At 38.1% G+C, this 15,401-nt stretch overlaps 1 protein-coding gene and 2 pseudogenes across 1 annotated transcript; all 3 read right to left on the bottom strand.

Annotated features, from left to right (window-relative positions):
- Positions 1-2,344: 2,344 nt before the first annotated feature.
- LOC125302266 (transcription factor HES-5-like) lies at positions 2,345-3,683 on the bottom strand. Its single transcript, XM_048255377.1, has 2 exons — positions 3,608-3,683; positions 2,345-3,500 (listed from the first exon to the last, which is right to left on the bottom strand). Exons 1-2 carry the CDS (start codon positions 3,662-3,664, stop codon positions 3,075-3,077), a joined length of 483 nt encoding a protein of 160 aa, XP_048111334.1. The 5' UTR covers positions 3,665-3,683; the 3' UTR covers positions 2,345-3,074.
- Positions 3,684-6,809: 3,126 nt separating this feature from the next.
- Positions 6,810-8,251, bottom strand: LOC125302242 (annotated as a pseudogene).
- Positions 8,252-13,553: 5,302 nt separating this feature from the next.
- On the bottom strand, positions 13,554-14,084 carry LOC125301727 (annotated as a pseudogene).
- Between the last annotated feature and the right edge of the window lie 1,317 nt (positions 14,085-15,401).

Genomic DNA, 15,401 nt, shown 5'->3' on the forward strand with positions numbered 1-15,401 from the left:
AGCCTGTTAGAACAAGGAATCCCGAACACTAAACTCTGACAAGGAGAAGCAGAACGGGGCGGGCGGGGGGGAGGTGGGTGGAGAGCGGCAGAGGGTCGCTTCGCGGTCTGGTCAGAGAGCAGTGGATCTGTGCTCCACGTTTTTACTGCTGTCAACTCACTGGGTGGTGCAGCGTCAGGTTGCGTTACATTGAGAAAGCAGACGTGACATGGCCAGCAAAAAAAAACAATTGAAACTGTTTGCAAACTGAAATATAAGCTTAGTCCTGTCCGACCAACTCCATAAAGGCCAGCTATTAGTGTTGTTTAGCCTACCTATCCTATCGCTAGCTGGCTAGCAAGCTATCATTAGTAAACACTAAGCAGCTGAGTCAAAATTAACTTTTTGAAATATGAATATCTACCATTCACTATCTTGAATATCTTCACTGACAAATGAAGTGGCGAAATTCACCCACCATTCAATAGGTAATCCGTATTTTCTGTCTGAAGTCTACCAACTTCAATATTTACCAGCATTTGTCTGGTGCAATTTTGCAAGCAAGCATTAGGCAACTGCAAGGCATCTGGTCAGGTTAATTGGCACGACACATTTCAGTGCTCGTTTTGAGAGAGAGAGAGAGAGAGAGAGAGAGAGATTTATTACACTCAGCTCTAAACAACTAAATTTAGCCAGAAGAGCTAAATGCTTTCGCAACGTTGTTGAACATTTGTAGGCTGCCCTACTGATGTTCTGAGGAGCAGACGAGGATGTTACACTATAGCAAAAAAAATGCAGTTTTGATACACATTAGGCCTGCAATGTAGGATTTTTTCGTAAGGGAGATGTTTTAACAGTGACAAACTATAAACCATTAAGGGGCTGAGACAGCTTTCATTCACCCTGTAATGAGCCATTTAACCATCAAAGTGATTACAAAGCTGATGACAAACATAAAACAGCATTAAAAAACCCAAGTTTCATCATGGGAATGAACGTTCCATGGGAATGTGTTTAAATGTCCACTGAAATGTATGCAAATGCCCTATGCATAAGCAAAGCATTTGTAATAAAGCTGAACATTGCAATCTCAAAAGTTCTTTGTATCCTGCAATGTAGTAAGTTTTTGTTGGTTTGCCACACACTGATCTGATTCCATGATTTTGTAGAGGGTAGCTGTTTTCTCTCTCTCTCTCTCTCTCTCTCTCTCTCTCTCTCTCTCTCTCTCTCTGTGTGTGTGTGCAATCCCATATTAACATCAAACATTTTACTGTCTTTTTGGTAGATCTCTGGCATAGATCAAACAACAAAAGAGCAGTCAGGTGATGGAGAGAAAAGGGAGATCAACAGAGGGAGGTGCAGAACATTTGCTTAATGATACATTACATGCAACCTCACACTTAAACGTGTATGTACAGTAATTCAATAATAAATAATTTGGGCAGTCTAATGTAGTCTGTTGTCTACTATAATAACACCTTTTTATGTACTGTATATATATATATAAAAAAATCCCCAGCTAATCTTTACATTTACATCCAGTCCAGCCGAGCTAAGCCCAGGTTGTCCTGAAAGTCTAGAAACGCCCCTGGGGAGCACATTACACCGGTGTTAGCAGCCCTGCACTGGCTCCTTGTGCAGCACAGAATACAATTCAAAGTGGCCCTGCTTGTTTTTTAAAGCCCACATACAGTACATTGCTGACATGTTGCATACATTCCCTCAAGGTCTTTGAGGTCTGCATCCCAGTCACTTTAGAGTATCCCACAGTCACGGCTCAAACAGAAATGAGACCCTGCTTTTGCTATGGTTGCATCAAGACTTTGGAATACTTTCCCAAATGGACATGAGAAATATACCAACCCTAACTGCTTTTAAATCCAACCTTAAGCCACACTTTTTCCGTCTGGCATTTGGCGACTGTTGATCCTGAAGTTGGGTTCTTGGAGGACAGTCATTGTCATGTCTCGGACTGTAAATATTGCATGTTTGTTTGTGTGTTGGGTATGTTTTTGTTTTATTTCTTTTTCTTTTTTTTGCTACATGAAGCACTTGGGTCTTCCTTACTTCCTTACTATCAATTTAACCTTTTGGAAAATGGAGGGAACATTTCAAGCTTTGCTACTTTCTCCAGGTGTTATTGTGCCTGCCTGCCTGCTTTTCTTTTTCCTTGTGGCATATTTTAGAAGTAAATAGTGTTGTCCTCAATGTGGGGACTGGACATTTGACAGTTTTTGATTCTTAACCAGGTTATGATCAAATTCATAAAACACATTAAAAGTGACCTTAAAGACCCATTGTCTATGTATCTAGATAATTCATTGACCAATCCAGTACAAGAGAATAACACAATAACACTGACATGTTGAATTGCATATTTTATTGTAATTTTCTGGCATGAAAACTGCCATAACCGAAAAGTATATTCAAACAAATCTGAAAAAAGATTCATGTCAACATCTGTTCTGTCTCCACTGGGACGAAGAGGCAAATAATAATTAATCTTTATAAAAGATATTTGTCGGATTGTATCAGAAACAACTATTGTGTTTCAAAAAGTCTTAATAACACTCCTTCCAGTTGAAGGTAACATTTATTTTTCTTAAATATTAAGAAAGTCAACTTTGTGTCACTTTTATGAGATCTTATATAGACACCATCCTTCAGTGTGTTACAATTAAAAAGCTCTAAAACAAGCTTGGAAGTTAACAAAAATGATCACATTTCATGGAAATAATAACATAATGAAAATAGTCATGTAAAATCATGACATTTCATAAACATGTTCTATCTTTGAAGATAATAGTGAAAAATAAACTAGTACATTTCACAGAAAATGTTAATATTCTGTGAATCTGATCTTGTCCACCAATGGAAATCCATTATGGAAGTTTCAAATTGAAATCATTAATGGAATTCTAAAAATGTTTGTCTTCAATGAAGACATGCTTAAAAAAGTAAGCAATATATCTTTTCTTACAAAATAATTATATGCCTTTAACGTAAAGATGATCAACCCCTGTAGGCTTCATCAACGTGAAGTTTCTTCTGTTTCTCATCTCTGACCAAAGTCATGTTGAGAAGTCTCTGTAATTCTACCAGGGCCTCCAGGGGGCACTCTTGGCTGGACTCTTGTCTTTGCCCTGCACATGCTGGACAGGAGAGCCCAACAGGCACTGGTCACTTTCCCTCCTGTAGTCATTGCGTGGTGGTTGTAGGGTCTGGAACTGGGTCAGCAACTTCCTATGGGACTGTGTTTTCCAAGAGTCCTCGGACAGGAAGTGAACAACGTCTTGAGCACACCTGGAGAAGCCCTGACTGGCAGCATCGCCAGAGGGTTTAGTTTTCACTGCATGAAGATGCCATCTCAGGAGGCAAACGGTCATCTCCAGGATGTCAGCTTTCTCCAGCTTGGAGTCGGCCTGCTGGTTGAGGAGCTTTGGACCCAGAAGATCCTTGAGCTGCTCGATGCAGTTGTTGATGCGATCTCTCCGCTTCTTCTCCACAAGTGGCTTTCTTATCTGCAAATAGGAAATATATGTCATTACATATGTTCATGATCTATTAAAATGACAAGCCAGCAAAGCCCACAAAAAGAAAACTGAATGAGGTAAGTTACAATATCTACCTTGTGGGGATTCAGGTGTTCCTTTGGGTAATCTGTTGAAGTGATTGTAGGTGCCATTGCTGTAGCTGCAGATCTCTCTGTGTAGACTGAATCTGATCAGCACTGGTTTCATGTCCTCACATTTCTCACAGTCAGCAGCCAATGGCTGAGCTGCAGAGGACAATGAGGAGTGTGGAGCTGCCACATGCTGGATTCTCCCATTGCTGGGGCACAATGGTCAAACCTCAGGGGAACAGGTGCTGGGTTGGGGGTGATGGAGAGAGACCCACAGACCCACTGTGTGGATGTGGGAGGAGACTGACCCTCTTGCCTGATACTGAGATCAATGCCAGAGACAGGACATAGTTTTGAATAGCATACACATATTTTATATGTAATAATATTATTATATATATATATCTATATACGGAGTGACTATTTGCACCCCTGATACAATTAGCCTTGGCCACACAGCTGGGCTATTCGCACTCTGTATGAGGCGTGACAGCAAAATAAACATGCCGGGCATACGTTTTTTCGACAGCAGAAAGTGAAGAATTCAGAAAGGTTTCGCCACTAATATTTCCTCTGATGAATTTTCTGGTAGAAAAGTTGTGTTTTATTTGTATAATCTTTGTTCAGTGAATACATACAAACATCCTTTTGTTAGTTAACAGCAAGCTTATGATTATGGTGGTCAGGTCTACGAACTCTAAATTTCCTTGCCAACACTCAGAAGCTCATGGAAGCATAGATAAGTGGTTGGCACAACAGGGTGGCACACTGGAGTCGATTCTTGTGAAAAATGTTTTTGCTAGAACGATTGAGAAAAGTAGCTACCCTAAATATAAGTGCTCCGTTTCTTCTGCAGAGAAGGCACGCCGTTTAAAAAGATACAATGAAGAAGAAAAATCTCAATAATGTAATGTAATAATGTAAATAGCACACATTACTATACACCAGGGTACAAATAGCATCAGCTTATAATTACAAATAGCATACATTGATGCTATATTATTATTGTCTTATTATAAGATATTGCTATTAATTATAGTTGTATCATTATGTGGGCTTTCCATACATGTGATGATCTAAAAACGTAGAAATATATGCTTTTTTTAAACTGTTGGTATATTCAGGGTCCCAACCGACATATTCCATCATGTCAGTGTTTTCGTATAAAATACTTTGGAAGTTCTGTCTGAATTCCCCTGTAAAAAAGGAGGGAAACTCTTCTTTAGACTCTGGCTCTCCAGATGTAGCCTACCAGATGTCCTCCTCTGTCATGTTGTTGGTAGAGCGCTCTTTGAGTTTCCCACACTCAGGCCTCTATGCATCACAAAAGCTTCTCAAGTCACCCATGTTGAGGAATGACGTCTATCAGCTCTGTGTTGTGCTGTAAACAGAGAATGACATCACAAACCATCTGGAGGGAAAGAGTCTTATTGGATGTACCCCTTTTATAATACAATGTAAAAGTAAAATCAAATAAAATATTTTTGAAAAGAAAGTCTTTATCTTATACTTTCCTTTCTTTGATTTGTTTGTGTAATAACTATTTTTTTTCCCTAATTAACACCCTTTTGAGTGGAGCAGTGTTTTTAAATTATTAAAATGGGTCCAACAAGTACTGAATGTGCGAGAAGTGTATGCAGGTTACTTATATCATAAGAAAATGAAAGATAGGTTCTTGATGGCAATAAGACTGAAATTAAAATAGGAATGTTCCTACTTTTTGGAATGTTGATTAGTTACTTACTGGTAAGTCATTTGTCTTGTATAATATAATATGATTTAGTTCACTTTATTTTGACACACAATAATCAGAGAAGTTTTTGAAGTTTGTTGTCTAAAGAAAAATTCTTTGACTGCCAGACAGACTCCTTTTCTCATCCTTTTATGTCTTTGGTCTGCATCTGAGCCTATTGACCCATGATGGTCTGTGAGAGAGTCCACCACGCTTTCCCACACTCTCTCCGCTGCTCTGTAATGGGGGAACAATAGAAGTGTGTCTCATTACCCCTACCATGGAGGAGCATTCACCTCCGTGTTGCTGCCCGTATGAATACTTGGAGTGGCGTTTCTTTCAGCAGTTCTGTCAGCTAGATTCTTTTAAATATCTTTTTTCTTTTTCTTCTAAAAGTCGAGATATAGTATTTCAGAAAAAGTTTAATCTACATTCTACCATTTACCAATCTGAGTGAATGAATAATATTATGCTAATGACTATAGTTAGAGCAGCTGATGGATCTTTAGGTGAAGTCATGCTGTCTCTCCCTTGATGCGCATCATTGTAAATAAACTCTGTTCCTGATTTTTCATACTATTGGTCTGACTCTATTAAATCTATGGTATCAAAATTACCATCATAAGAAAATGGATATGCAGAACCCTATGTGTCATGGCCTACTCTAATTCTATAGTAATGGTTCAGGTTATGCTTATGGTTCTTGGGAGACACTTTTGTCCAAAGTGTCGTACAATAAAATTATTAAAAAATTACATATCAGTTGTTGAAGTATAGAGAAATGTAATTGTTTGGGAAAATACATTTTTAATTTAATGCGAGTAACATGACTAAAAAAAGTTGGGACAGTTGGGCATGTTTACAGTACCCCTGTGTTGCTTTATCTCTGTATTTAACAATATTCTGCAAATGTTTGGGAACTAAGACCAGTCACCGAGATGGTGGTGACCAATCACGGTGCCAGTTAACCTAATTAGTTGTGAATTTTTCCAGCCTTTTGTTGACTCCGTCCGAACTTTTTTTGAGACTCAACTTTTTTGAGACTCAACTTTTTTGAATACTCAAAATGAGCTTATATTTGACATGATATAATCAAATTGGTCACTTTCAACATTTGCTATGTTGTCTATATCCTTTTTGCAGCTAAATATGGCTTTATGAGATTTGCTTATGATCACGTTCTGTTTTTGTAAAAATGTACACAGCATCCCATTCCCAACTTTTTTTAAAATTGGGGTTGTACAACCCGTTACTCTGTAAGGAGAATCGATATCTATAGCTACATACAAGGATGATCGATTTTGACTTTTCAATTCAATAATGTAATATCTCTGAAAATGCATGAACATTGGTAATTGGACCACACTAACCATTGACTATCATGGTCAAGGAAATAAAGGAACAATTCAGAATAACTCTTCTATTGGGAAGAATACACCTGAGATGAAAAATGGAATGAGGGACTAAACAAAGATATGAAAATGTATTTTTACTTTTATTTTATGCATTTTTTCCAGTGCATGATACAGTCATTTCATATTATTAGGTGCATTCTAGAATTAGTTCAGTATAAAGTTCAGTAACAAGTTCACTCAACGGTCTTTATGAAAGACACAGACAGATTCATATCAGGGCCAGCTGTGGCCATTATGAAAACATGTGAATATAGTTCACAAGTAAATCACTCCTACAGAAAGGAGATTACATTCACTATTCTTAAATATTAAGAAAGTTTCAGATTTCTCACATTGTTGAGAACTTATAAAGTACTATTCCCTCACAGAGGGAAATGTTTTCTAAAGGAAGAAGTTGAAAACATTTTGTACGACACAACCTTTGCTCAGAATTTAAGCACAATAAAATCATCACATAGCATGACATAGCACTGACTCAAGTAAGGATTGTTCATTGAAACCATGAACATCATTACAGCATTATAGCTTCAAATATCGAAAATAATGTTGTGAAATCTGAGTCTTCATTGAAGACATGCACATTTTCATACAGTTAATGAAGTTTCAAAGAAAACCAAGATTGGTCATTACATATTAATGACAATATCTGAGTTTGTTCCAAGTAGCCTACAATCGTGTAATAACTAAATAATTGAAAAACCCCTCACAAAGGACGTTTGAATTGCAAATGTTTTCTCCATCTGTACACATAAATGTCTATTATTTTCAAATAAAAAGAAAATAAGACACCTGCATTTGCAGGCATAAACTTTGACCCTATCAAAACATGACTTCTTGGGTGTGTATCTTCGACTGTAGTTTCCTACCACGGCCTCCAGAGGGCCCTCTTGATTGGACTCTTCTCTTTACTCAGTGTCTGCTGGTCCAGCATGCTCAACTGTGGTGTGTCCTCATTAGAGGACGGCTTCAGGGTCTGGACGTGGTTCAGCACGGTTCCATGGGACTGTGTCTGGACCTTATCTTCGGACAGGAAGTAAACAACCTTTTGGGCACACCTGGAGAATCCCTGATGAACAGCATCAGAGGAGGGCAGAGTCTCAAGCTGGAGCTGCTGTCTCAGGAGGAAAACGGTCATCTCCAGGATGTCAGCTTTCTCCAGCTTGGAGCCGGGCTGCTGGTTGAGGAGCTGTGGACCCAGAAGATCCTTGAGCTGCTCGATGCAGTTGTTGATGCGATCTCTCCGCTTCTTCTCCACTATGGGTTTTCTTATCTGCAAAGATAAGGAAGATGTCATGAATACATTTGTCCTTTTACTGTTAAGGTATCAGGCTGACAAAGTATGTTGACACTGAATTCAAAAGATGTAAGGTTACAATATTTACCTTGTGGTTCAGACTCAGGTGTTCCTTTGGGTAATCTGCTGTTGAAGTGATTGTAGGTGCCATTGCTGTAGTTGCAGTAGATCTCTCTGTCTAGAGTGAATCTGATCAGCACTGGCTTCATGTCCTCTATTTATACTCCCAGATCTCCATATGAATGTGTGGGTCTTGGCTGGTTGGAGTTTCTCACAGTCAGCAGCCAATGGCTGAGCTGCAGAGGACAATGAGGAGTGTGGAGCTGCCACATGCTGGATTCTCCCATTGCTGGGGCACAATGGTCAAACCTCAGGGGAACAGGTGCTGGGTTGGGGGTGATTGAGAGAGACCCACAGACCCACTGTGTGGATGTGGGAAAGGACTGACCCTGTGAGGATAGTTAATCTGCTGCCTAATGTTGGAGACAGGGGTGACAGGACACATGCTCATCATTACTGTTCACACGTGTGAGACGTGTGAGACATTAGTGTAGCCATCAGTTTTGAAGCACTTTGAACTATGTCACGCAGGATTCTTCATCAATGGATCTCAGTTCATTTGCTTTTTCATTTTATGTAAATGTAGGATGAAGAATGAGTTTCTTCATTCTTCAATGCTTTAATATTAATTTGGATGACAGTACATTTGGGAGATGATTTGTCAATTACTTCTCAATTTCACTTAAATGGAGGAAAACTCTCCTCACTAGACCTGTGACAGTAGGAGTGTAGAGATGTGTCCTCTGTCTTGTTGCTGGCAATGCACTTTTCCACACTACAAAAGGCCCTCTCCATCCAGCTATCAGCTTTGTTGTTGTGAGTCAGAAGAACAGAATGCCATCACAATCTGGAGGGAAATATCCTCATTGGCTAGTGCAGTAAAGCCCCAGAATTAGTATTTATAGCACAGAGCTTTCTTAGTTGAATTCCCTTAAAATAAAATTACAATTTAAAAAGTTGATTATCTTCGAAGAAATACAATGTTATTTGTTATTACATGCGGTATGCATGTAATAACAAATAACATTGTATTTCTTGGAAGATAATTCCAAACAATGATTCAGGATGTGCTTTGCATTGGGAACATACATATAGTAAGGGAAAGAGGCGCGTGCCTATTCCCTTGTGTGTTTGTGGGACGGTGGACACTAGTGACCCAGGACTGAAACTCCTCTCCAGAGCTTTCCCACACTTTAACCATAGAGTCCCCTGTGAGTAATAGAAACGTGCCTCATTAATGCTAATTTACGCGTAGCGAGGCAATATCATCGAACAGTCACAATAAAAGATTTATCAGGTAAACATGTTCTGCGGTTAATATGTTTCAAACTTCCAGACATTCATATTCTATCATTTGAGTATTGAAAAATAGGACAGATAGATACATTTGAACTGATAAGGAAATACAGACCTTGCAAGTCTTGTGGAATATATTTCTGAAATATGTTATGTAGTTTGCTATTGAATAATGAGGTCTAAATGTTTCTGGAGGTGTATTATCAACATATAACTTATTATTACTGAGAGCCAAGAATGTTTTTTTCAGCACTGATGTTTAAGGCTTGTATTGTATTTGTGTCTATTGTCCCACAGGAGGTCTGTGAGAGAGTCCACCACGCTTTCCCACACTCTCTCCATTCTCTGCTCTTCAATGGGGGAACAATAGAAGTGTGTCTCATTACCCTCCACATTAGTCAAGGAGCTTCATCCCCCTGCTGCCCAGCTGATGGTGAGAGCAGTTCAGTTTCAGGCCAACCACTTGATGTTTGACTAATCCTTCAGATTTTTTGGTCAATCGTAATTAATCATCTAAATCTGATATTTAATGTAGGCCTAAATAAAAATGACAGGGATCAGAAAGTAGTTCAGCACTTTATTCTGCTAGTTGATTTTATAGACCTGACATGAGAAGCAAACAATCATGGTGGCTACCTGGCTGGCTATTTGCCCAAAAGGTTAGCAAACTGTAAGATTGTCAATGTCAACACAAACAAACACACCATAGCATTATGGTAAGGTAAACTGATACATAAACATGTTTGTTGACACTGTATTGATGATGGTAAAAAAATCCAAATAGGCGTAGTCTTGCAGGCCCAGACATGTCTAGCACTTCAGGATTACCTGTGTGGAGACAACTTAAAACTGTGAACTTGAAGCATATTGAAAATAAACACAAATATAACTACACCTTCAAGCCTGTTCCAGAGATGGGAAGTAATGAAGTACCCAAATGGTAACACTTTACGGTAAGGGTATATTAATTATCATGAATTCATACATGAATTAATTCATGATTTATGTATTACTTCATTCCTTAATATTTTATGAAACATCAGGAATTGACATGAGACCTCATACATGAACCTCGCACCATCTAAAGCATTAGGTATGGTGGGCACATCATTATGTATTATGATTTATTAAGAATGATCATAATGATTTCTTTTTCTGCTAAAAATTTGGTCACTACTCAAATTCTGATATGAACACTATTTGTGCAGTTCTCTAAACACATGCCATTATTCACAACTTTAGTTGAGGGGCCACAGACATGAACTCATCAGTATTTAAAATTAAACCTTATATTCATGCAGGGATGGATTACTTAACGGGCCTACTGGGCCCAGGCCCAGGGGCCCAAGGGGTCAGGGGGCCCTGAAGCCCAAGCCTTTGCATGGAATCATTGCCTCAATATCAACAAATCAGGATGTAGGCTATGAATCTGATTGAATTTAGTATTGGCCATCTCCAAAATGCACCAGAATACAGGAAATCACATCAAACAAATTAAAAAATTTCGGGGGGAGGACCCCCAAACCCCCCTCCCACATATACGAAAATGAGTGGGGGGCCCTTAATACATGGGCCCAGGGGCCCGAAAGTTCATAATCCGCCCATGTATTCATGTAATCATGATGATCATGCTTAAGAAATCGTTAATCATAATGATGTACCCAATGTACCTAACGCTTTAGTTGATATGTTGTTCATGCATAAGGTCGTGAATGAGAGACTATAAACTCATGTCAATTCCTGATTCCTTCATAAGATATTAAGGAATGAAGTAATACATAAATCATGAATTAATTTATGAATGAATTCATGTAAATTCATGTAGGCTACTCTTACCATAAAGTGTTGCCCAAATACTCAACTAGTATCTGGTTTACCTGAGTACTAATTATTCTGACATTTTTTTACCTTTGCTCACCTACATTTGAAATAAAATATCTGTACATTCTACTCCTTACTTTTTTTAAATCGTTGTTTACATGCATTTAAGAGGAGTTATCGATTATTTTTTATTTCATGTCATTGCATGCCTTCCCATCACGGCCATCATCTTCCCAAGGCCAATCTCAACCTAAATGAATGGGACAATTTCGGCACAGTGCTTCTGTAGCAGGGGTGACACAGAAAGTCAAGTGCAAAAAACAATGGTAAGGCTACATGATGACGGAAAACGTATTAAGTTTTGGCGAAAACTTTTTTAGTGCTTTATCAGGACATGACAAAACTGTTGTTTTGTTTGTCGTTTACTGGGCCTATTCTGCCAGCAAGCCTACCTCAAGCAGAATGTTTGTTTCTCTGCAAGTTCATCCTTGGTTTAGTAAAGAGCAACAAGCTTGTCTGGTATTTCTAGGGACTGTAAAAAGTTACAGTTAATAAATTGGAATATCTATGTAGACTACAGTTGGCTCCTTTTAACAGAATTAACGTAGTCTCTCAGAAATTCTAGTACTCTTTTTACTTTTATACTTTCAGAAAATATTATTAGAGCCTGTATTTTCTTACTTTTACTTGAGTAAAGAAGTTGAATAAATACTAAATACTTCCTGCCTCCCCCTAGTGCCCACGTATCAGTTCACTGACAGGTATGACACCTATCAACTGACTTAAGAGGATATGGTCCCCTAAGTTGAAATGTAATGACAAACCGAGCCAAATATTTGAGATGATTGTTTGTTTTATTTGATATTGTTCTTTTTGCATAGCATCATTAAGCAATTTAAATTTAAGAACAAATAAAACAGTCATTAACTGAAATTGAATTGAACTGAAAATCTAGTATCTTTACAAACGACAAGGGCAGCTTCATATCAAAGCTATTTGACGTCATTACAGAAGAATAAATGCATTTCATAGAAAGCACAGTATTATAGACATTGCATTCAGATTTCTTAAATATTAAGATAGTCTTATATTTCTCCATTATCTCCAAGGCCTCAGTGGTGCTTCCTAGGAAAAATAACATTTGCTTTTAAAATAAAGCATAATTGATTGCTTGGATATCATGTGATTATGACAAAGTTTTCATGTACAACCATGAAAATTACATTATTGTCTCAAAATGTTCAGTAGAAAGAAAGTACACCTACAGTTTCTATCCATAAGGTTATGTTTCAAAGGAAACAAAAATGTGCTTTTCAAAATGAAGCATAATTGATTCATTGCATATCAATGAAATAGTATTCAAGTGTGTTACCATAACATGTATAACCATAACAAAATCAGGACATTTATCCCTTTCTTCAAAACATCTATTACTTATAGGTTACTATCTGGAATCATTGACATTCTTTTGAAATGAAAATAAAAACAAACAATTGCATTTGCAGGCTTAAACAAAAGCTATCTTAGAAATAACTTTTTTTAAAAACTTGTAAGAAAGTATTCGCTTATGACAATTGGCAGTCCATATCACAGATATGGTATTCCATATTTCCTCCTGGAAATGATCTTACATTCTTTTCAGATAAAAAGAAAACATAACGCCTGTATTTGCAGGCTTAACCAATGAAAGTCTTAGTTCATGTTGAACTATACTTCAGTTTTCTACCAAGGCCTCCAGTGGGTGCTCTTGGCTGGACTCTTCTCTTTGTTCAATGCTATTTGTGGTTATTACAGCACATAAGAGATGCATTTAATTGGAAGCACAACATTCATGTTTCTTAAATATTAAGAAAGTTTCACATTTCTCATTGTTGAGATAAAAAAAAATCCCTCATTAAGAGAATTCCATTAATGAAGTCAGTGCAGTTTCCTAAGAAACAACAGTTTACTTTAAAAGTAAGCAGGGTGTAGTGATTATTTCAATAACATAGTATTTCAATTATTTTCAGCTGTGAAAATATCACCAATATGGCTATTTTGCAAATTATAGAACTTGCCACTTGTAAGAAAGTCTTCGCTGAAGACAATTGACAGTCCATATCACAGATATGGTATTCCATATTTGCTCCTGGAAATTATGTTTTCAGATAAAAAGAAAACATAACACTTGCATTTGCAGGCTTAACCAATGACAGTCTTAGTTCATGTTGAACTATACTTCATAGTTTTCTACAAAGGCCTCCAGGGGGCGCTCTTGGCTGGACTCTTCTCTTTGCTCAGTGTGTGCTGATTCAGCACACTAATCTGAGCAGGGCTTGATCTGGCATGTCCTCATCAGAGGGGCGGCTTCTGGGTCGAGAAGTGGCTCAGCACAGTTCCATGACTTTTTGACAGGAAGTGAACATCTTCTTTGGCACACATGGAGAATCCCTGAAGAACATCATCAGATGAAGGCAGAGTCTTATGCTGAGTTGTCGTCTCAGGAGGCAAACGGTCATCTCCAGGATGTCAGCTTTCTCCAGCTTGGAGTCGGGCTGCTGGTTGAGGAGCTGTGGACCCAGGAGATCCTTGAGGTCCTCAATACTTTTGTTAATGCGATCCCTGCACATCTTTTCCACAATGGGTTTTCTTATCTGCAAATAGGAAGTAGATGTCATTAATACATTTGGTCTTTAAATATGCACAGAGTGTGAAGTCAATTAACATTTTTGGAAAATCTGAAAGAGATTGGTTACAATATTTACCTTAAGGTACAGACTCAGGTGTTCCTTTGGGTAATCTGCTGTTGAAGTGATAGTAGGTGCCATTGCTGTAGCTGCAGTAGATCTCTCTGTGTAGAGTGAATCTGATCAGAACTGGCTTCATGTCCTCTATTTATACTCCCAGATCTCCATATGAATGTGTGGGTCTTGGGCTGGTTGGAGCTTCTCACAGTCTGCAGCCAATGGCTGAGCTGCAGAGGGGACAATGAGGGAGTGTGGAGCTGCCACATGCTGGATTCTCCCATTGCTGGGGCACAATGGTCAAACCTCAGGGGAACAGGTGCTGGGTTGGGGGTGATGGAGAGAGACCCACAGACCCACTGTGTGGATGTATGAAAGGACTGACCTTGTGAGGAGAGTTAATCTGCTGCCTGATGTTGGGGTCAATGATGCTGACAGGGCACACGTTGCTCACCACTGTATACACACGTGTGGTGGTGTGTTCATGCATGTCACATCCTTTAGTGTTTGAGAGTTCAAATATTGTGAAAATATAAGATCTTAAAGCAATATTTACTACAGCATTCTTGAAACATGCCACAAGAAGTTTTAAAATTCTTGTTAAATTTTTTTAAGCATTCATGCAAGCTATAACTTTTTTTCAAGCTCTGTGGTTTTGTGAATTCTTTAATCAGAAAAATGCATTAAAAATAACAGCTTGTTCCAAATTGCAGTGCAGTTTGTAATACAATCTTTGTGAAAATGACACAGACTTTACAGTTTGAGAGTTCAAACATTCATATTCGAGAAGTAATATTTTCAGAATTCTTGAGAAAAATATTTTCATGTCTTTTGTAACATACAAGAATTGTTGGGGCTGTTCATGCATCAAGATAGATATCAAATAAAAAAATATTTTTTGCTCTTTTTTCTGTATTGCAGAAATACTGCAGTGCAGTTTGTAATGACATCTTGGTGAAAATATGGAGGGAAAATTGTCTTCAGGAGTTCTGCAGATGTAACAGATGTCCTCCTCTGTCATGTTGCTGGTAGAGCTTTGAGTTTCCCACACTCAGGCCTCTATGCATCACAAAAGCTTCTCAAGTCACCCATGTTGAGGAATGACGTCTATGTTGTGCTGTAAACAGACAATGACATCACAAACCATCTGGAGGGGAAAAAAACCCTTATTGGCTGAGCTTTGATGTGATTCACCAAATGTTTGATTTTAACGTCATCATTCAAGAATATACTGCAATTGGACTGAAGAACAAGGATTTAGAAGATAACTTTAGACATTTCATTTTAGAGACTAGTCTACTCATTCCTCAGTACATAAGATATTCCTTCTTGATTTGGTTTATTAAGTTATACCATTCATGCATACTAACACATTACCTTGAACACTCTGAAGTGCATGACGTTGTTGAAAAAGTACAGCCTTGATGATATGTACATTTTTGAGAAATTATTTAATTAT

The sequence above is a fragment of the Alosa alosa genome, chromosome 10, assembly GCF_017589495.1.
Source record: "Alosa alosa isolate M-15738 ecotype Scorff River chromosome 10, AALO_Geno_1.1, whole genome shotgun sequence".
Taxonomy (NCBI): domain Eukaryota; kingdom Metazoa; phylum Chordata; class Actinopteri; order Clupeiformes; family Clupeidae; genus Alosa; species Alosa alosa.